Raw genomic sequence first — 23,274 nt, forward strand, 5'->3', positions numbered from 1 at the left:
TAGATTTAGATCTCTAATGGCAAGGAAGACATCATGAGGAAGAAACTTTGAGAGGAACCAGACTCAAAGTGGAACCCATCCTCTTTATAAATCATTACAGTGTATGCGTGTAGCAGAGTAAAGTCTAACAGTACTGTGTAAGTGTTGGGAAGAGCAAATCTTTCAGGTGTCCATGTTGGGCCATCTAGCAGCAGAATGTGTCACCTACTTAGCTAATGTTACTTGGCCGCCATATTGGTCGTCCCTGAAATGATTAGTTATCTATAATGTAAAAGCATTTAAAGACCTCGGTATACCCAATGCTCAGATGATGTCTACAAGCGTTACACAATGAAGAAACCACATTACTAGCTTACATACTCTCTGCGGTGTGGTATTAGCCGTCGTGTATGAGCGCTCCAGTACTACAGGTAGCGTTATTAAAATTTCATGACAGTATCCATGACTACAAGAAGAAGATTGCTGATGCTCAAAGTCATGAAATGAATTGGTTTGGAGACACCTTGTTTGTAATGACCATTCATGCTTGTCAGTAGAGTTCACCTAGCTGCCATGCGCAGGACATATGGAGACAAGCGAAGACTCCACGTGAGGCTCTTACTCGTTACGTGAAAGTTACTGATATATCATTTAGGACTAAATAACTCTATATAACTGTATTGATCATTTCAAGCACTTCGTAAGCAATAGTGAAAGACCAGCTCCACTGTGTGTCGTTCCTGCAGGTGATCCTGTCCATAGAGGAGGGTTACAGGCTGCCAGCACCCATGGGCTGCCCCGTAGCTCTGCACCAGCTGATGGTTCACTGCTGGCAGAAGGAGCGCAGCAGGCGGCCTCGCTTCCACGATATTCTCAGCTTCCTGGACAAGCTCATCCGCAACCCCAGCAGCCTCCTCACGCTGGTGGAGGATGTGCACAGGTGGAGTTCCAGCCACCACGATACTACTGCGGCCGTCAGATAATGAATGTTTCGATATGTAAATGTCAAACACCAGTAGCAGCAAGTCAGTAAACTAATTACAGACATGGATGTCTGTACTATCGTCCTGTAACATATTCACTCCATTTACTAGAACGTTATTTAGAAGCTGTGTAGAATTTACCAGCAATGAGGGCTGAATTTACGCAGGAATAGATTGGTGATTTGATAAAATAATAATGTAGTGTCTTCTCTGTAATATTCACAGAGGTAGGAATGATTGCGATTAGAGCATTCGTACAGAACTAACAGCTCAGAATGGTGGTAATTATTATAAATTATAGATGTCAGTAGACGACCCCAGTAATGGTAATGACAGACTTTATAGTCTCTACTCATGAGCTAATTATCAAGTCCTTCATGAGCTGAGTGAGCTACACGGTAATGTGCATGAGGATCCCTGTGGGAGTTCTGTCCTTGCCGAGGTGATATCATGCTGCTTTAGTTAGGAGATGTTAACATGAGGTACCAATTTGTCAGGTTCCAAAACTCAGTAGGATGAATTTGCTGTGTCATGTGCAGAGGTTTTGGGGGTTTTTTTGCTTGATCTTTTTCTGACCATGACCTATTGACTTATAACGGTGAGTTATCTCGCCGAGCCCTCCGTGCGCCTCCGTTTAAATGGTGCTGTGTTTGTCCTTGGTGTTTGCACAGTTTACCCGAATCCCCAGAAGACTTGCCTGACTATCCTCTCTTCATTTCCATCGGCGACTGGCTGGACTCCATCAAAATGAGTCAGTACAAGAGCAACTTCATAGCGGCAGGGTACACGACTCTGGACTCCATCTCCAGCATGAGCATCGAGTGAGTAAAACAGTCCGGTGATTTGTGACAACTGAAAAAGGAAATGGAATTTACAGTAAGCAAAAATAATAAACTTGAGGCTGGACCTAGAGTGGATATTAAAAAAAGTCCACACACCCCTGTTACAGTTGCAGGGTTTTGTATTATAAAAAAAATGAAAGCAAGATAAATCATATCAGATCTTTTTCCACCTTTAGTGTGATAGAGCAGCCAAAAAAATGTACGTGAAAAACATTTAGAAATGTGTTAAGACAAAAAAGAAAAAACTTACAATAAACTGGTTGCATAAGTCACCTGACATGATAAAGCTTTTTTTTACATTACAAAAACTTTTTATATCCACTGTATACTATGTGCTTAAGGCTTGACACAATGTTTAAGTAAATAATAAAACTCTTGGGGGTGTGCTGTTAGAGGAACATAATCAACAGTGGGGTGGTGGAATGCAGCACAACACAGAAGATGATTATGTTCCCATAGGAGCATGTCCCAAAGTGTTTTATATCCACTTTTAATGCTGTGAACCTCTTCGAGGTAATAAGACAAAAAGTTGTAACAGATATCATGTTACCAAGAAAAGAGAATCCCCTCTGTCCTGTAAATCTACTGACTGTTGAAAAGCGCTGACACTGGAGACTCCTTCCATAAATGTTAAATAAACATCTCCTTACATTTCTTAAACAGCAACGCATTTTTTAAATCTGATTATTGTTAGCTCTTGATTATGTGGATTATGTGCCATAGTTGTTTCTATAGAAATTATAACGTAGTAGAACGAGCACATTAATATTAATACAGTATAAATGTGCTGTTATAGAACGCTGCGGTTTATCGCAGACGTTTGAACCTCACGTACATGTCGTCTGTCCTCTCGGTAGAGATGTCAGGAGGATCGGCGTGTCCCTGATCGGCCACCAGAGGAGGATAGTGAGCAGCATACAGACACTGCGACTGCAGCTCCTGCACATTCAACAGAGTGGCTTCCACGTATGAGACGGACCAGCCAACACCAACACATGCACACACACGCGCACACACACACACACTTACACTAACACACATATACACGAACACACGCATACACGCACACACGCATACACAAATAGTCAGGCCTGGTCTGTTTCACTAACCGCGATGAGAGAACTTCAGGCTTTCTCAAAACTTTTCAACCAGCCGTCGAAGGCTTCCAAATGAAAAAGCAATCAAAGGGAAAAAGGGACCAGTGTGAAACAAAGAGTCTCTGGGAGATGGACAACCAATCAGGGTTGGAAACATGGCACTGTCACTATGGTGATGTCATCTGTCAGTCATCCTCAAGTTCTGTGACTGGCTGGATTCACAGTCGGAGAACTTTTAATAGTATATTTGCTATTTTAATGTAACAAAGTATGTGTCTTAATAGATATTTATCATTTATTTATCATGCTACTTCCAGGAATCGAGAGACGTTGAATGTTAAGTGGATTTCTATGGCTATGACCCATCATTTATCATCTGATATTTATGCTGGTATTTATATGTACATGTGTATGTCGGGGTTTTTTTATTTATTGTTTTTTTCTGCAGCAATATGTGCAGTCTTTTACGGAGAACAAGAAAAGACGCAAGATTAAGGAGTAGGAGTAGAGAATTGTATTTTGAAAAGGGGAAAAAAAAAAAACGCCGCACAAAACCATCGACCTCCTCAGGCAGTCAGCTATGCCGTGCAAGAACGCGCTGGACCTTCTGGAAGATTGAAAGCCATGGTCTCGTGCTTCTGCATCAGACCTCACACACTCAAATGTACACACCGGTCTTCACCTTACAGACCTACATACTCTGCTGTGATGCACAAGATTTATAGAGCACTTTTATTTATTTATTTATTTATTTATTTACGTATTTATTTATTTATTTATTGAGACAGACGAGATTGTCATGGTGAGTTAGATAGGGGTCGGTTATAGTATAAATAGAATACAGTTATTGAATGTAGGATGGTGTGTAGCAGAGAAAGTCCTCGGTCGCTCTCTCTCTCACACACACACACACACACACACACCTTGCAGGTTATCATGCTTACCTAACAATAAATCAGAGATACCCTCTATTGCCTACTTTACACACACATGCCTCGCAGGTTAGTGTATTTTCCTATTAATGCACTGTATTGCTTACTTTATAAACACACACACACACACTCTAACATGCCACACGCAGAGGCTGTCCTTGTAGTGGAGCATATGTTCAGGACACTGAGGACTCGTCGAGAGAAACTGGTGAATTGTTTCTGCACACGCTAGAGTGAATAGGGACTAGTAATACAATAGTATCTTATTTTTTATAATTTATGATGGATTAATAAAGAGGTTCAAGTGGATTGATTAGGTTGGATGTTTGTGAGAAATAAACGATGATGGATGCTTTGTGTGTTTTGTCATTTCTGAGCAGGCCACCATGTTATAACGTGTCTCCGCCGGTCCCATGCGCAAATCCTTAATTCATACAATCAAACAGATGTTGGTGGATACTAAGAAAAACTGAAGTGGTGCAAACACTTTTTGCACTCAGTACCACTAGATAAGCGTGCGACATGCACTATAACATACCGTATATCAAGGATTCTCAATATTTTTGCATAGAGAGATCCCTTTATGCAAATGTTTAAATATTACCCTCATTATTCAAATGTGTACAGTAATGTTCTGACTATTTACTGGAGCCTTAGAGCATTTTTATTCCATAACACACTGATATTTATAAGTTGCTATTACTTATAAACCTATTTAATTCAAATGACCAGTCAAACAGGTTAATAACTATATATCTTTGATAATGGTGGATTTCTTGTAACAAAAAAAAAAAAGACTCAGGCTCTGGCTGTCTTTCACCAGACCCATAGAGGTCCCCAGATCGCACTGTGAGAACAACTGCCACATGCTGGACACACACCATAACCAGTGCCAAACACAAGAAATCATTTTATTCAGCACATGCAATTCGACTTGGCAGTTTCTCCTCTAAAATTAATATAGCTAATAATAAGCTGTAAATTAAAAAACAAATTTAAATCTTCAAACAAGGACAAGTATATTACAGTTACACAGTGTTCACAACATGCAATATGTACAGATTATTAGACTGAAGCTAAAATATAAATCTCAGCTGCAAATCATCAACCTTTAGCAGTTTGTTTATGGCACTCCTCCACATTGCCCTTTCCTTTTTTTGTAATTTTGTACATCTATCTGTGCTTGTATTGTACCTTCATGGCTCTGTGCACTTGTTTTATTTCTTTATTTCATTTAAATATGTTAATAGACTGTTAATGAGTGTGACCATTATGCAAATTAGGTGTAATAGACTATTCTCATTAAATGACTAAGCTGCCATTAGCAACACAATTATAGACACAAACTCAGTATAAAATAACTTTATTTGCAAGTTATTTGTTCTTTAACTGTGTATCAGTAGGTCAGGTCTCAGAGTCTTGCCCCACCAGTGCACGGCCTGCATGTGTGTTAATAATCATGGCATGTTACAGATCAATGGGTTCTAGTGGTAGGTGGTAGGATTATGTTTACTGTTCTAAATAATAGTAAAGTAGGGAAAATATAAAATGGATTTGGCTAATTAACAGTAAGGACAGCAGTGGCTCTTGGTTATAGATTTTGGTGGAGCAGGACAACATTAATAAAGACCCTCGACTAATAAAGACACTCGACAGCTACAGGCTGCTATTTAGTGAGTTTTTAGAGTAAGAGTAGGCAGTTAAGAGTCCAGCGTACAGTCTAGCAGCTCGCTTTGAGTGGTTTTAAACATACCTTTCTTCAGCTGTGTTCAAGATAATATCATTAACCAGGGTTTACAGATTTCCACATTTCCAACCCAACTAAAATTAGCCTTCTTCAGCTAAATTACTGGCTGTGTCAACAAGATAATGGTAACAACAACTATTATATTATTATATTAAAATAACATATATATCATTTTTCTTTCTTTAAAAACTCATCCTTTCAAGATGATATGTTGGTTTTTTTTTTGACTTAACATCTAGTTATTTTAACATATTAAGTCGTTAAGTGGAAATAGCAACATAATATCTTGAAGAATGGTCTAACTAAAAAAAAAAAGGTAGTATCTTGAAATAACAAGTTATTCAGTCAAAATAATGAGATCATGGCAGAAAATATCGATGTAATATATATTTAGTTTATTAAGGAGAAATAAGATATTACGCTAAAGTAATAATATATTTAAGTGTTGAGTCAAGATAATGAGTTAACTCTGATATAATATCTTGAAATAACAAGGTATTAAGTCTAAATAGTGAAACAAGTCAAAATGATGAGATATGTGATATTAGGGCACTTCATGGTGCCATGTATATGCACAAGATCATAACTATTTGACCTTCTAATATGAAACAGAAATTCCAAATAAAAATCTGAAAAATAAGAAGCCAATTTCAGCCTCATTGTCAATAAACACTGAGATTTGAGAATTCTTTGTAATGTGCGTGTGCGACAATACTGTCTACACTGTTCACTGACATTACAATCTCAGTGTTTTTTCCTGTAATAAGAGGTTTTTCTCATTGTAACATGATGTTTTAACATTATAATGTGATGTTAGATATTTTTTTGTTATAACAAGATGCTGATTTTTTTTTCTCTTTTTTTTTTTGCATGGCAGTGCTTCTGTAAACATCACATCATCATCAGAAAAAAGCAGGGCTTTCACTTGCAGACAACGCAAAGAGTTAATGAAGGGAAGAAAACAGCCAACACTGTTTAATTTATGGCCAGTACAGTCACAGGTGAGGATATGATGACCTACATTGCGCAGTAGCTTCGGTAACCAATTAAATTATCTCGCTATTTGGACATGGATAAATCAAATTAAAGCAGTGAGCATTAATATTTGTGTCAGAGTGTCGGAGACTTCCTCTGTGAAATTCATACCACCTATACTTTTTAAAAATATATTTATGGTTTGGTTAGTAATAATAATAATAATATCGTTTTAGTAATAATAATATATTTTTAGTAATTTTATTTTTATTTGACCTTTATCAATCTTTATTGATCTTGCCCATTATTTTTAACATTGAAAGATTATGAAAATGTTTAGCCTGTATAAATACCGTGAATTGCTGTGTGTTACTGTGTTTCTTGGTGACAGCACTTCTAGGCCAAACCTTTCCAATACTATAGATTTCACATCGTGTCCTGATCTGGTTCCTTCTCTTGGGTTTCCCTCAAGAGTGCTTTTGCACAGGCCCAGTGTTGATCACTGCCTGGGCAATCGATGCTTTAAATTTCAAAAGGTCACAAGAAGGTGTATTCTTCATCTGATGAATGCCTGTGCGTTCACACATACTAGCGCCAGGAACTGACAGAAAATTCAAATAATCCATTTTGTTCTTGTGTGTGGATACAGTGCAATGCACCGGTCCACCAGATCCACTCCGTCCATGTGACTAACCGCAAGCGGATGAAGTATTTGGTTCACATGCTCTTTTTTACACCTTTTTTTATCTCTCTGCAACATCCTGAAGATATTTACCAGCACAGGTCAATGCCAGATGAACGACAACCCTGTCACGCCGTCTTGTCATGGTTACATTCTCACTACTTGTTATGACAGAGGATGCTCCTCTTCCCTCTTCTTTCATCCCACTGAGGGTCTTGAGCTTGCCTGTAGCTCCTCTTAGGTGGATGACTCTATAAGTGCCTCTAGCCTACATTCCCTGATCACAAAGTGTATCATATAGTGGTATGATTTAAAAAAAAAAAAAAAATTTGTGACCATTGGTTTTGACATTATTACAGAGGCAGAACATAAATTCAAACGCTTCCGCTACTAGCCCCCTGTAAAAGGAGCCAAATGTGCCAGCTCTGACCCATGCTTTTATACAGCCAAAAACTCTTCATCAATATGTGTATCTCTTTAGGCAATAAAAAATTGTATTTATTATTTTTTCATATTTGTTGATAATTACTGCAACAAATGTCAATTTGTCTCAAACAGTTTATTCAAATATAAAGTTAATTCAAGGTATAGCCATTGTTGCACACTGGCCACATATGTGAACAATTAGTTTCTGAGGCATAAAACATTAAATATCACAAAAACCCATTAAAAAACCAGTAATCATGTTCGATAGAATCTGTCTGACACAAAGATATTTTTATTTTTTTTAATAAAATAAATTTTTATTTGTGTTTGTAGCTCAGACTGCATTTTACAACAATCAGTCATTGTTATATTGATAATAAAAGACTCAAGTCTCAAGTTTTCTCAGCAAAGTCTTTTTCGTAGCTGGGGAAGAAATCAGTACATATGCCAAATCTTCTGACATTCTAAATTCAACACTCAGTTTTTATAACATAAACATTTGAACTTTATGGTTGGATGTTGGACAAGACTCAAATCTAGACAATGTTCATGGCAAGGAAGCCAGTCCATATGTCATAAAAACACCCCACAGTTCACGTTTCACGCATGCCATGTTCATGTGCTAATCATGTGTCACTCACACAAGTATTGCCCATGTCATCATCCAATGTCTCACACCTTTTAATCAGTGTGGTCAATTAATATATGACTAATTGAGAAGGTTATGTCCTGGCTTTTTCTCATGGCTAACAATGGATAGCACACAAACTTATTACATACCCGGTGGTAAGTTCTTCTGAAAATGGCCATGGCACAGAGGGCAAATCACATGATGCTATCTCACAGCATGCAACTAACTTCCTGTCTTTTCAGTTGTTGCTATTTAGGAAACTCATTTCAGCTACTCTTAGCTCTCTGCATGACAGGAAACATCAGTCTAGTTTATATCCACAGTAGCCTTTTGCCGCTTCTCAATTATAGTGCATGATACTTCAAGCCACAAAAGAAAATGTTCTCCATTTGTCTTGGAGGGCTTGTATCCCCTCTCTGCTCCACCTGGCCACTTCTCGTCCATTCTTCAGTGCATCTACATTGCTTTACACTGCATTCCCCTATCTACTAAACCTGTTTTCAGGTGGAATTATATGATCATGTGTGTAAGATTGGTAGACCTTTTCTCTTACAGTAAATTCCAGATGCATGGCAGCCCTGGGAAGACTCCTATATCCAGGCATGCTGTATGACTGCCACAGTGACTCTTTTATTGCAGGTACTATATTTCAATTATTTAATTTATTTACATTATTAGCAATGTCTAGTTTTATTTATGACATTATTGAAAATATGGATGTATGGAGTAGTAATATACTTTCATTTAGTGCACTGGTTCATCAGAGTCATATGTGGTTCTTCCACAAACTGTTGCCATAAAGTTGGAAGCAAGCAATTGTCTAGAAGTCTTTTTATGCTGCAGCATTAAATCAGTTTAGGCTTCTTATGTTCATTTGACTGAGCTGATCAGACCTAGACTAAATATTTAACACCATCGATATCCACTCAGTGTCATGTTAAGGCAGTGTGATATCAAACTATGATTGTAACACACCATTAGACACCCTTCATCTTTAAGAGGTAGATTATAGCTCTGAGATATCTATAACTTTATAACTCTGTTGTTTAGGTTTCATGTTATGGGATAAGAAAGCCTTGTATGACAATCCTAATGTGCATCAGCAGCCTAAGACAGATCAGGCCAGTCTCCTAGAGACTCCTGAGTGCTTCCCTGAAAGCCGGTTTCATAAGTGCTTTGGTGGAGGCTGGAGGATCGGCCAAGTACCTGCATGATAGCAAATCCTCAGCACATCAGTGCAGAGTTACCATGCAGTACAACCAGACAACAAAATTTGAACAGCTCGCTATAACTGAGCTTGCAAATATCACATATCCACAAGTATTTGATCAGCAAACAGCCACTCATGTAGTTACAGCTGTACTGTATGGAGCTTAGGTTTCATGATGTTTGATCATACAACTGCAGAAAACCTGAGCAAACAGGACACTGAATGAAACCTTCATGCAGTGATCAAGAAAATCTCTACTATTTCCATTGAGGGGGAAGAATCTGTAAAGACTGAAGAGGAAAAGAACTGGCTGAGAATATCAGCGTCACATTCTATGGTGACTATGAACTTGAATAAAACCCCACCACATACAAGGAAGCCTTGGAGGTGTACAAGAAGTTGCCCACTCTTATGAAACAAGGAAGCAAAAAGGAAAGGAAACAATGGCGAATCAGTGAAAGTATGGCTGTATCCTCTCAAACCTTTGGATGATAAGTCTGCCAAGTTGGTGAGAGAAATCAGCATGAGTCTGGTGTGTAACAGAAAATTTGCTAGAGGACCTGGGAGAGGTTGAGAGAAGATGCAATGATTTGGTCAAAAGCCAAATGACACATGATTTCCCTGATCTAAAAGACAGGTTGCTAAAGTTTCAAGACCTAAACAGTTCTTATAAGGGATCATTTCAGAAGGCACTGTTCAGAGTTTTGCCAGCTATTCGGAGTGGAGCACAGGAGGACAAGGCACTGGAGGACATCCTGAACACCCACTACATGTCACCCTTCACAGCTAGCAACATGAACCGGTGGTTAGATGACATTACGACTGAATTAAATATAATGAGTTCCTATACCAGTGGGCTGAAGGACCTCACAGTTGTGACATCATTAATGTCACTCAATTCCATCCTCATTGATACTGATGTTGATGCCCTGTTGTTTGTCATTTACATCTCTAAAGTATGAAGACATCTACTCAGTGGTTATAGAAGTCTTCCCGACCTCTGAAGCATTTACAAGGACAGAACAAACAAATGAGAATTTTTTTTCTCTAAAAGGAACACAGCCTTGGTTCACTTTTCATGACATCTCCGAGCGCATGAGGTGGAATATTTCTCTATTTACAAGTTTTTCAATAGCTACTAAAAATGAGAAAAGAATCAAGTTCATAATTGCCTCCATTTCTGACCTCAGCAATCCAGGAAACTCAATCTGACTTTATCAGAAAGGCCTTCCAGCGGATATCGAAACCACCCCTACCCGTGGTGTAGACCAGTGAAGGTTAAGTCATCCTAAAGCTTTCAGAATCTCCAACTGGAGAGACAGTTGGATTCAGAGTAGAGTACTGGATGACCAGGCCATCTGACACTGAAGCATGGAAAGTCACAGACACTTCAGATGCACAGAACACCTTCAGACTGAGTGGACTACAGACAGCAGACCAATACTGAGACCGATACAGAGCTGTTACTGATTTGGGAGTGAGTGAAGTCAGCAACTCTGCCCCCTTCTCCTTTCATGGGAAGCCTGATGTGGGAGCGAGTGAAGCCAGTGGCTCTGGCCCCTTCTCTGTTCATGGGAAGCTCAATAATCACAGTCAGCCACAGTCAGCCATGTTAATAATTGAGGTTTTAATGGTGTTCAGTCTTTAATTTCTAATTAAAATTCCATTTTATAGAGGTGGAATTTTATGGCTGATTATTTAACCAGATTTACAGCGCAGCACCTTTACTGCTGTTGCTGTGCGAGTCGTTTACACAAACATTAATTTACTATGATAAAGACCCAGACCATTTGTGCAGCACTTTTAACTTGCAGTATTTATTTATTTATCTTTTTCCCTTTCCTGGCAGGTCGGTCGGGATGACCTGAAAGAGAAAAGCAGAGTCATGTTAGTCTACACAGAGTGTGTGTGTGTGTTTCACAGGTACACAGTGTGTGTTCAGTAGGAGTGTGCAGATATTAGATATTTTTATATAATAATAACTGTTAAACCTTTTATCATGGTATATAACATTATTGCAAATTTGTATTACCATTGCACTATTGTAGATCATATTATTGCATTCAAAAGTATTGTCACTCCACATGTGTTTTGTTTAGCAGGAAGCTTAACAGGTAGTGGGCAACAAGACCCATTCTATAAGACATTACAATGAAGGCTGTGATTCATGCTGTGGATGGACCCTCTGTGTGTCCTTGCATGGACTCTGCCGGGGCTTGGTTGGCCAGCTGCTCCCCGTCCTCCGTAGTATACAGTATATACAGCGGTGCAGTGTGTAGTATACAGTGTATACAGCGGTGCAGTGTGTAGTATACAGTATATACAGCGGTGCGGTGTGTAGTATACAGTGTATACAGCGGTGCAGTGTGTAGTATACAGTATATACACCGGTGTGGTGTGTAGTATACAGTATATACAGCGGTGCGGTGTGTAGTATACAGTATATACAGCGGTGCGGTGTGTAGTATACAGTATATACACCGGTGCGGTGTGTAGTACACAGTATATACAGCAGTGCAGTGTGTAGTATACAGTATATACAGCGGTGCAGTGTGTAGTATACAGTATATACAGCGGTGCGGTGTGTAGTATACAGTATATACACTGGTGCGGTGTATAGTATACAGTATATACACCGGTGCAGTGTGTAGAATACAGTATATACAGCGGTGTATATACTGTGCAGTGTGTAGTATACAGTATATACAGAGGTGCAGTGTGTAGTATACAGTATATACAGCGGTGCGGTGTGTAGTATACAGTATATACAGAGGTACAGTGTGTAGTATACAGTATATACTGGTGCTGTGTGTAGTATACAGTATATACTGGTGCAGTGTGTAGTATACAGTATATACAGCGGTGCGGTGTGTAGTATACAGTATATACAGAGGTGCAGTGTGTAGTATACAGTATATACTGGTGCTGTGTGTAGTATACAGTATATACTGGTGCAGTGTGTAGTATACAGTATATACAGCGGTGTAGTGTGTAGTATGCAGTGTATACAGCGGTGCAGTGTGTAGTATACAGTATATACAGCGGTGCAGTGTGTAGTATACAGTATATACAGCGGTGCAGTGTGTAGTATACAGTATATACAGCGGTGCAGTGTGTAGTATACAGTATATACCACGATGCAGTGTGTAGTATACAGTATATACACCGGTGCGGTGTATAGTATACAGTATATACACCGGTGCAGTGTGTAGTATACAGTATATACAGCGGTGCAGTGTGTAGTATACAGTATATACAGCGGTGCAGTGTGTAGTATACAGTATATACAGCGGTGCGGTGTGTAGTATACAGTATATACAGAGGTGCAGTGTGTAGTATACAGTATATACAGCGGTGCAGTGTGTAGTATACAGTATATACAGAGGTGCGGTGTGTAGTATACAGTATATACAGCGGTGCAGTGTGTAGTATACAGTATATACAGCGGTGCAGTGTGTAGTATACAGTATATACTGGTGCAGTGTGTAGTATACAGTATATACAGCGGTGCAGTGTGTAGTATACAGTATATACAGAGGTGCAGTGTGTAGTATACAGTATATACAGAGGTGCAGTGTGTAGTATACAGTATATACAGCGGTGCAGTGTGTAGTATACAGTATATACAGAGGTGCAGTGTGTAGTATACAGTATATACAGAGGTGCAGTGTGTAGTATACAGTATATACAGCGGTGCAGTGTGTAGTATACAGTATATACAGAGGTGCAGTGTGTAGTATACAGTATATACAGCGGTGCGGTGTGTAGTATACAGTATATACAGAGGTGCGGTGTGTAGTATACAGTATATACAGCGGTGCGGTGTGTAGTATACAGTATATACAGCGGTGCGGTGTGTAGTATACAGTATATACAGCGGTGCTGTGTGTAGTATACAGTATATACACCGGTGCGGTGTATAGTATACAGTATATACAGCTGTGCGGTGTGTAGTATACAGTATATACAGCGGTGCAGTGTGTAGTATACAGTATATACTGGTGCAGTGTGTAGTATACAGTATATACAGAGGTGCAGTGTGTAGTATACAGTATATACAGCGGTGCAGTGTGTAGTATACAGTATATACAGAGGTGCAGTGTGTAGTATACAGTATATACAGCGGTGCAGTGTGTAGTATACAGTATATACAGAGGTGCAGTGTGTAGTATACAGTATATACAGAGGTGCAGTGTGTAGTATACAGTATATACAGCGGTGCAGTGTGTAGTATACAGTATATACAGCGGTGCAGTGTGTAGTATACAGTATATACAGAGGTGCAGTGTGTAGTATACAGTATATACAGAGGTGCAGTGTGTAGTATACAGTATATACAGCGGTGTAGTGTGTAGTATACAGTATATACAGCGGTGCAGTGTGTAGTATACAGTATATACAGAGGTGCAGTGTGTAGTATACAGTATATACAGCGGTGCAGTGTGTAGTATACAGTATATACAGAGGTGCAGTGTGTAGTATACAGTATATACAGAGGTGCAGTGTGTAGTATACAGTATATACAGAGGTGCAGTGTGTAGTATACAGTATATACAGCGGTGCAGTGTGTACTATACAGTGTATACAGCGGTGTAGTGTGTAGTATACAGTATATACAGAGGTGCAGTGTGTAGTATACAGTATATACAGAGGTGCAGTGTGTAGTATACAGTATATACAGCGGTGCAGTGTGTAGTATACAGTATATACAGAGGTGCAGTGTGTAGTATACAGTATATACTGGTGCTGTGTGTAGTATACAGTATATACAGAGGTGCAGTGTGTAGTATACAGTATATACAGCGGTGCAGTGTGTAGTATACAGTATATACAGAGGTGCAGTGTGTAGTATACAGTATATACAGCGGTGCAGTGTGTAGTATACAGTATATACAGAGGTGCGGTGTGTAGTATACAGTATATACAGCGGTGCGGTGTGTAGTATACAGTATATACAGCGGTGCGGTGTGTAGTATACAGTATATACAGCGGTGCTGTGTGTAGTATACAGTATATACAGCGGTGCGGTGTGTAGTATACAGTATATACACCGGTGCGGTGTGTAGTATACAGTATATACAGCTGTGCAGTGTGTAGTATACAGTATATACAGCGGTGTATATACTGTGCAGTGTGTAGTATACAGTATATACAGAGGTGCAGTGTGTAGTATACAGTATATACAGCGGTGCAGTGTGTAGTATACAGTATATACTGGTGCAGTGTGTAGTATACAGTATATACAGAGGTGCAGTGTGTAGTATACAGTATATACAGAGGTGCAGTGTGTAGTATACAGTATATACAGAGGTGCAGTGTGTAGTATACAGTATATACAGCGGTGTAGTGTGTAGTATACAGTATATACAGCGGTGCAGTGTGTAGTATACAGTATATACAGAGGTGCAGTGTGTAGTATACAGTATATACAGCGGTGCAGTGTGTAGTATACAGTATATACAGCGGTGCAGTGTGTAGTATACAGTATATACAGAGGTGCAGTGTGTAGTATACAGTATATACAGAGGTGCAGTGTGTAGTATACAGTATATACAGAGGTGCAGTGTGTAGTATACAGTATATACAGCGGTGCAGTGTGTAGTATACAGTATATACAGAGGTGCAGTGTGTACTATACAGTGTATACAGCGGTGTAGTGTGTAGTATACAGTATATACAGAGGTGCAGTGTGTAGTATACAGTATATACAGAGGTGCAGTGTGTAGTATACAGTATATACAGCGGTGCAGTGTGTAGTATACAGTATATACAGAGGTGCAGTGTGTAGTATACAGTATATACAGAGGTGCAGTGTGTACTATACAGTGTATACAGCGGTGTAGTGTGTAGTATACAGTATATACAGAGGTGCAGTGTGTAGTATACAGTATATACAGAGGTGCAGTGTGTAGTATACAGTATATACAGCGGTGCGGTGTGTAGTATACAGTATATACAGCGGTGCGGTGTGTAGTATACAGTATATACAGCGGTGCGGTGTGTAGTATACAGTATATACAGCGGTGCGGTGTGTAGTATACAGTATATACAGAGGTGCAGTGTGTAGTATACAGTATATACAGAGGTGCAGTGTGTAGTATACAGTATATACAGCGGTGCAGTGTGTACTATACAGTGTATACAGCGGTGTAGTGTGTAGTATACAGTATATACAGAGGTGCAGTGTGTAGTATACAGTATATACAGAGGTGCAGTGTGTAGTATACAGTATATACAGAGGTGCAGTGTGTAGTATACAGTATATACAGCGGTGCAGTGTGTAGTATACAGTATATACAGAGGTGCAGTGTGTAGTATACAGTATATACAGAGGTGCAGTGTGTAGTATACAGTATATACAGAGGTGCAGTGTGTAGTATACAGTATATACAGCGGTGCAGTGTGTACTATACAGTGTATACAGCGGTGTAGTGTGTAGTATACAGTATATACAGAGGTGCAGTGTGTAGTATACAGTATATACAGCGGTGCAGTGTGTAGTATACAGTATATACAGCGGTGCGGTGTGTAGTATACAGTATATACAGCGGTGCGGTGTGTAGTATACAGTATATACAGAGGTGCAGTGTGTAGTATACAGTATATACAGCAGTGTGTAGTATACAGTATATACAGAGGTGCAGTGTGTAGTATACAGTATATACAGAGGTGCAGTGTGTAGTATACAGTATATACAGAGGTGCAGTGTGTAGTATACAGTATATACAGCGGTGCAGTGTGTAGTATACAGTATATACAGCGGTGCGGTGTGTAGTATACAGTATATACAGAGGTGCAGTGTGTAGTATACAGTATATACAGCGGTGCAGTGTGTAGTATACAGTATATACTGGTGCAGTGTGTAGTATACAGTATATACTGGTGCAGTGTGTAGTATACAGTATATACAGAGGTGCAGTGTGTAGTATACAGTGTATACAGCAGTGTAGTGTGTATATACCAGTGTGTAGTATACAGTATATACAGCAGTGTAGTGTGTAGTATACAGTATATACTGGTGCAGTGTGTACTATACAGTGTATACAGCAGTGTAGTGTGTATATACCAGTGTGTAGTATACACTACTGTAGTATACTGTGTGTAGTACAGAAGTATGCATTTTGAACACAGACCACACGACTGTGCGCGCGTGCGCATTTCCGCTCTGGTCACTAAGCAACGCCGTGTCAACCTCCAAACCTGAAACAGCGCCTTGTGTTAAAGCTTCATAGATGTTAAATATCGCTGGCTGTAACCACTAATATGTGGTGTTAATGTGTTTACATGCTGTTATTTTGACATGAGATTTCATTATTTACAGCGCAGACTAGCGTGAACTGCAGCTATAACTGCGCCAAACCAGTAGAAAAAACAAGGTAAGCTCTGCATTAGCTAACATGCTAACAACTCTTATCAGGTATAAACAGAAGAGATTAATGAACATTAAAAAGCTAACGCTGTATGTAGGGAGATAGTAATTTCCATTGGACCAAACGATAAGTAAAATAAACAAAGTAGCTGGATAATGTGAGTTATACAATAAGGAGCAGAGCTAGCTAACTAACCCAGCCGGGAAGCTAAGTAGCTCATCGGATTAAGTCTGAAATCTGCGCGAGTTCTGTGTCGTAAAAACGTGTTGAAATGATAACGCGCGATATTTGTGAACGATTTAAAGAAATCTGTCCAGCCAGCTAATGTAGCATTGATTACCTTATCCAACATACTGTAAGCTAAAAACGTAAATAAAGAAGACATTCAGTTGTACAGCACAGTACTGATGATGAAAAGCGAAGCTCTGGTGCTGCTAATGGATCAAGAGCTTTAAAGGTGCAGTAGGTGATTTTTTTTATTCCTCATTTTTTTTTTTTTACAAATAACCTGAAAGATATGTAGAACATGCTTAAAAAACAGTGAGTTAAGCCTTGGCCGTAACAAAAGTGTATTAAGTCGCTGAGAAAACCCGTTTGAAAAACTGTTTTCCGGTCCGGATTGCTTGTTTGTGTTTGGATGAACATCCTGTCAATCATTTTCTAGAGACCATACGGGCCACCCAAGATCCTGGGGGCGGGGCTTTGTGGATATGGGCGGAAATCATTCAAATATCAAACCCACCTACGTTTCAGAGTCCTGATCTTGGAAAAAAAAAAATCTTACCTAATGCACCTTTAAATAAATAATAATAATGCTGCTCAAGCTGGACACTCAGTGTGTGGTGATGATTAAGGATTAATGATGATGTAATTATTGCAGCTGTCTTAATTACAGAGCAACACAAGTGAAGTAAGAAAATGCAACTTAAAAAGGTTTATTCTGATCTTTTATCAGATACAGTATCTTTTATCAGACACCATTCAAAACCATCCAAAAGTCAATAAAACCAGTTACTTCCAGACTGACTGGAGCCAATCAGCAACGAGCATGTGATGTTCAATAAGAGCTGATCCTTTCTGTTTTGAGTTAACGTTGATGTATTTCTGAGTTTTTGATGTTTGATGTTTGTTGTGCTGTTGCTGGTTTGTTAAAGTGTTTTGGATTTAAGGGCCACAGTAGACGTGTGTGACAGCAGGAATGTGGGTTCTTGGCATAAAGACAATGTTAAACATAGAAGCTCGCAGTTTCTGAATCATTTGGTAAAGATTAAGGACGATGATTGTGACAGTTTGTACTAGCTCGATTGCAGGGAAAAAAAAGTCACTTGCATTAGGTAAGAATTTGCAACTTCTGAGACTTTCAAAATGAGTTAATATGAGTCAGTTCATTTATTATTATTATTATTATTATTATTATTATTATTATTAGCTGTATGATTAAACAGCTTTGCAGTACTTAATGCACTTCCTGAAATAAACCATTACTTTCCCAGCCAAGACAATTTTTCTTATAAAATATTGAATCAGTGACCATTTGCAGCTATCCATAAGACTAAAAAATATTTTCATACGGAATTTTTATAATATTATAATTTGGATAATGTTCACACAAATAAGACACTCGTATTTAACAGCATTTAAAGAGGTTAATTTACAGGGCTGCTCAAATGTCATCTTACTTTAATAACTACAAGGCGTGACAAAAGTCTCCATACACAGGGGAAATTAACCCCTTTTAGCAAAATGTAACTTTATTTATAAAACATCCTCTACATGATTGTCATTTCTTTGTAAACACACACAGAGTCGTCTTTCCTGCTCATGGTGAACTCGAGTTAACACATCTGCTGTTATGCATGTAATTACATGTCCATCGCAACCATGCTACAGCTTCCTGATCCAGCCATGAGAATGATTTCAAAACAAAACATTCTTCTTTTGTCAAAGGCATACTCGAAGGCTATCTGAAAAAAAAAATATATATAAATACACACACATATATATATATATATTTATAAACTAAGTATGAAACATTTTGGAAGACATTTTGCTAAAAAGTGTTAATTTCCCCTATGTATGGAGAATATTGGGACTCCCTGTATTATTCCAAATTCATTGTGGTTTGAGAAGTTTCATAACAAAGTGTGGATAATATTGACTTTTGCTGAAGACGAGGTCAATAGTGTAGTGTAGGAACAAATCAGCAGAATGTTAGTTTCATTGCAGTTTGGCTCTTATGCAGCAGATGGCACTAAAATTACAACCTGGAAAAGGATTACCACTGATATGTATAAAATGTGTTTTAAATTCTAAAAACAACCTGTGAGGATGGAGTGTTTATTTTATAGCTTTTTATGTCCTTGCAAGCCTTTGACTGACTGAGTGTTTACAGATGATGAACCACCAGCTGAGCCCCTCTGAGCTTTGAACCTTTTGCTTTGAACAGAGTCGCTGCCACCTAAAAAAAAAAAAAAAAAAAAAATCCAATGGGGCTCTTCGACAAGCTGGCGGGATGGCTGGGCCTGAAGAAGAAGGAGGTGAACGTGCTTTGTTTGGGTTTGGACAACAGCGGAAAGACCACCATCATCAATCAGCTGAAGCCGTCCAACGTAATTGTCGCTCTCACGCAGAGGATGAGTGTTTTCACATGACTGCAATACACTGTGTTACACATTCACCTCTCACTACACTGTAACATGTCTTGGCTGTTTGACTACTTTTTTTTTTTGTTAAAGGGGAAATTTAATCACTTTTTAAAATTCTTTTGAGAAAGATGGCCACATTAAATGGTCTCCCTACAGGCTCAAGCACAAGACATCGTCCCCACTATTGGATTCAGCATAGAGAAATTCAAGACGTCAAGGTGAGCATGGACACTCTTTCTATTTTCTGATTAATTAATTAATTTTTTTTTTTTCGTGTTTATTTATTGACCAGCTTGTTGTCTTTATAGTCTGTCGTTCACAGTGTTTGACATGTCAGGCCAGGGCAGGTATAGAAACCTATGGGAGCACTATTACAAGTAAGTGGAACTGCTGGTACTGTCAGTGTAACACTCTACTGTACTGTCTACATTATTCTGTTACTTCTAACCCTGTGATCCAGTCATGCACATCTCTGTGATTTCTCTAAATCTATTGCCACTTATCATTGTGCTAATTCCTAAACCTTTCATATTACTGCAGAAAAGGTGTTGAGCGTTCCCAGAAGTTAATTTTCTTTCTTTTCTCTGTTTGAGCAGGGAAGGACAGGCCATCATATTTGTCATTGACAGCAGTGATAAGCTGCGAATGGTGGTCGCCAAAGAAGAGCTTGATACTCTCCTTAACCATCCTGGTGAGTGTCTTTGCTTGCTTATCTATCTATCTATCTATCTATCTATCTATCTATCTATCTATCTCTCTCTCTCTCTCTCTCTCTCTATATATATATATATATATATATATATATATATATATATATATATATATATATATATAGATGAAATTCAAATTGACCACAAAGACAAACCATTTGCTTGATAAAACTACTATTATTATTATTATTATTATTATTATTATTATTATTATTATTATTATTATTACCTGCTGTAGTAGTAATGCTAGTAGTGGAAGTAGTAAAAGTTATAGTTGTTGTAGTAGTCAAAGGTTTAATTGTAGTACTAGTAGTGGTAGTAGTAAAAGCTGTAGTAGTAGTTGTACTTGTAGTAATAGTAATAGGAGTAGCAGTAGTGGTAGTTAATGTAGTAATCATAGTAGTTATTCTTGTAGTAGTAATAGTATGTAGTAGTTATTGTTGTTGTAGTAGTATTAGTAATGGTAGTAGGGATAGAAGCAGTTTTTTGTAGTAGTAATAGAAGTAGTAGTAGTTTTTGTCATAGTAGTAATGATAGTAGTGATAGTAGTAGTTCTAGTAATGGTAGTAGCAAAATTAGTAGTTTTTGTTGTAGTAGGGGTAGCAGGGATAGTAGTAGTTGTATTATTAATGGTAGTAGTAGTAATGGTAGTAGAGAAAGTAGTAACAGTTTTTTGTAGTAGTAATGGTAGCAGGGATAGTAGTAGTAGTAGTTGTTTTAGTATTAGTAATGGTCGTAGTAATAGTAATCTCTCTAAAGTAATAATGCGCTTCCTCTGTGTATGTAGATGTCAAACACAGGAGGATCCCCATCCTGTTCTTTGCTAATAAAATGGATCTAAGAGACGCTCTGTCCTCAGTGAAGGTCTCTCAGCTCCTCTGCCTGGAGAACATCAAAGATAAACCGTGGCACATCTGGTAGGACAATATGGCCATAAAGTTAGATTTAAAAATTTCCTGTGGTTCTGGTGTTAGCCCACAACAGCCCACAGAGTAGAGAAGAGGTTTCAGTATTGCATCACCTTCCCAAACCACAACACTGATATAGATATGTGTGTGTGTGTGTGTGTGTGTGTTTCAGTGCCAGTAACGCTGTCCAGGGGGAGGGTCTACAGGAGGGAGTCGACTGGCTGCAAGGTACAGATTTGTCATTTTATTAGGGTAAAACTTTGGTGTATGTGAATCAACGATGATCCATTTCCTGTGAATGAACTCTAGTGTCAGGAATGACATTATTATATAATTTAAGGATTCATGTTTGTTTTGTTGGTTTTTTTGTTTTGTTTTGTTTTGTTTTTTTTCATCTATAGAACAATTTGCACTGTAAGTATTTGAAGTTAAACAAACTCGTGGTGATGTAGTGAAGTGTTTTCATAGCTTGACCATGATCTCATGATTTATGCACACAATCTATGTGTAAAAAAACTAGCCTTTATAACTGATAAGTTATGATACAGCCCAGAGTTATCAATTAGCTTTCAAATACTATCCTCTGTACTTTCTACCTTGCATTTTAAATTGTGTTAGACTTCAGAATTGTGTTTACATCCTAGTCCTCATTTGTGAGCATGCCCTGACTTCATGATTCTCCAGTTTGTATTTGGAGTGATTGTTGACTTCACTGCTTCACTGTTTCCTTTCCCAAACAGATCAGATCCGAACCATGAGAACATGAAACGCTCGTAGAATCCCGAGAAAAAACACCATGTCGCCGATTCCACTTCACAAACCAAATCTCCTTCACAGGGCACGCTGAGCCGTCTGTTCAGGAAGCTCAGGGTTTGGGAGTGTGAGATGCTTTGATTCTGTTGCACCTTTATAGATCGTTTGTGTTGAAAATAGCCAGCAGATTAGGTCAGTTTCACTAGTTGTACTAGTGTGTATAAAATATAATAAATGTGCACATAAACACATTATACCTCAGCTAAAAGCTGGCAAAGGTTTTACATATTTTTTTCAGGAAACCAAGCAAAACAGTCCACAAACTTATTATTTCATTTATTTATTATGTCACATCAGATTAATGTCATTGTTTCAGAGCAGGGAAATATTTACAAGTTACTATAAGAGGTTTAGGAGGTATTTCATTCCGATTATTGTATGATCGTTAATGTGTTTTTTTTTTTTTGTTTTTTTTTAAGTGACTGATGTAGCATTGTAAAGAACTTTCCAAGAGGTTTTGCTGGTGTGTAGATATCATGTAATATTGGCTTACCAGACATTTCAAAGTTTTATTTAATCACTGCTTTACTTAATTTTATAATTCCAACCACAAAAAGACACTAAAAGATTATTTACAGTGTGTTGCATATAAACTCAGCTGTCCTGCATGCTTTAAAAAAATGTAGTTTTCTACTCATTTTCTGTTTCAAATCTGTCTTATACTGTAATTTAAAGAGTAAACGGTCTATAAGTAAAGAGGATTCGTCTCTGTATGAAAGCAATAGTCGTCTGGTACTCGGAGCATCCTGCAGATTTTAATAGTGCAGAAGTTGCCAGTTTATTTCTATTTATTTATAAACCTACCAGATAAGTCACTTTACACGTCTTGAATTACAGAGCAGATATTGTATGAATGGTGCATCATTTTCAGCACTAACACTGACCCTGAGCTTGTAGGTCCACAGTTAGAAACTGTAGATTGTCTGTTTTCAGGTGCAATGTGTGTTAATTGTCTTTTATACCACAGCAATTTGAATTCTCAAATCTGATTGGTCAGAAAGTGTTGATTAATTTGCTTTATACCACAGTGTAATTGAATTCTTGAATCTGATTGGTCAGAAGGTGTGCATTATTTTTGTATAACAGCAGCTTGGACAGTGGTTCCGGCTGTAACATTAACCTTAATATTAATAATCGTTTATGTTAATCATCCTATTATGTTATTGTTTCTATAGTAACAGCTCATACACAGGGACGTGTATGGCGGATGCTCCACATAATCTAAGATGAATAATAATCGGACTAAATAACGTTTTATTTAACAAAGAAAAATGTAAAAGTTTCTGTAAAGGAGACATTTATGGAAGGAGTCTCCAGTGTTAGT

General features: G+C 38.2%; 2 protein-coding genes and 1 pseudogene across 2 annotated transcripts in view; all 3 read left to right on the forward strand.

The window, feature by feature from the left end:
- The window catches only part of epha6 (eph receptor A6), a 133,452-nt gene extending 129,273 nt beyond the window's left edge, over positions 1 to 4,179 (forward strand). The window contains exons 15-17 of the mRNA XM_026932073.3: positions 726 to 919; positions 1,634 to 1,783; positions 2,662 to 4,179. Coding sequence (XP_026787874.1) covers positions 726 to 919; positions 1,634 to 1,783; positions 2,662 to 2,776 — 459 coding nt within the window. The 3' untranslated portion in view covers positions 2,777 to 4,179. The remainder of the gene's footprint in view (positions 1 to 725; positions 920 to 1,633; positions 1,784 to 2,661) is intronic.
- Positions 3,970 to 11,152, forward strand: LOC128317491 (cytolytic toxin-alpha-like; annotated as a pseudogene).
- Positions 11,153 to 16,634: 5,482 nt separating this feature from the next.
- arl6 (ADP-ribosylation factor-like 6) lies at positions 16,635 to 22,646 on the forward strand. The gene is made up of 8 exons (XM_026932042.3): positions 16,635 to 16,880; positions 19,321 to 19,483; positions 19,676 to 19,737; positions 19,828 to 19,896; positions 20,116 to 20,210; positions 21,017 to 21,146; positions 21,310 to 21,365; positions 21,878 to 22,646. The coding sequence occupies exons 2-8, from the start codon at positions 19,361 to 19,363 to the stop codon at positions 21,901 to 21,903; spliced, it is 561 nt and encodes a 186-aa protein (XP_026787843.1). The 5' UTR covers positions 16,635 to 16,880; positions 19,321 to 19,360; the 3' UTR covers positions 21,904 to 22,646.
- The last annotated feature ends 628 nt before the right edge of the window (positions 22,647 to 23,274 follow it).

The sequence above is a fragment of the Pangasianodon hypophthalmus genome, chromosome 26 (genome assembly GCF_027358585.1).
Source record: "Pangasianodon hypophthalmus isolate fPanHyp1 chromosome 26, fPanHyp1.pri, whole genome shotgun sequence".
NCBI classification, from domain to species: Eukaryota; Metazoa; Chordata; class Actinopteri; order Siluriformes; family Pangasiidae; genus Pangasianodon; species Pangasianodon hypophthalmus.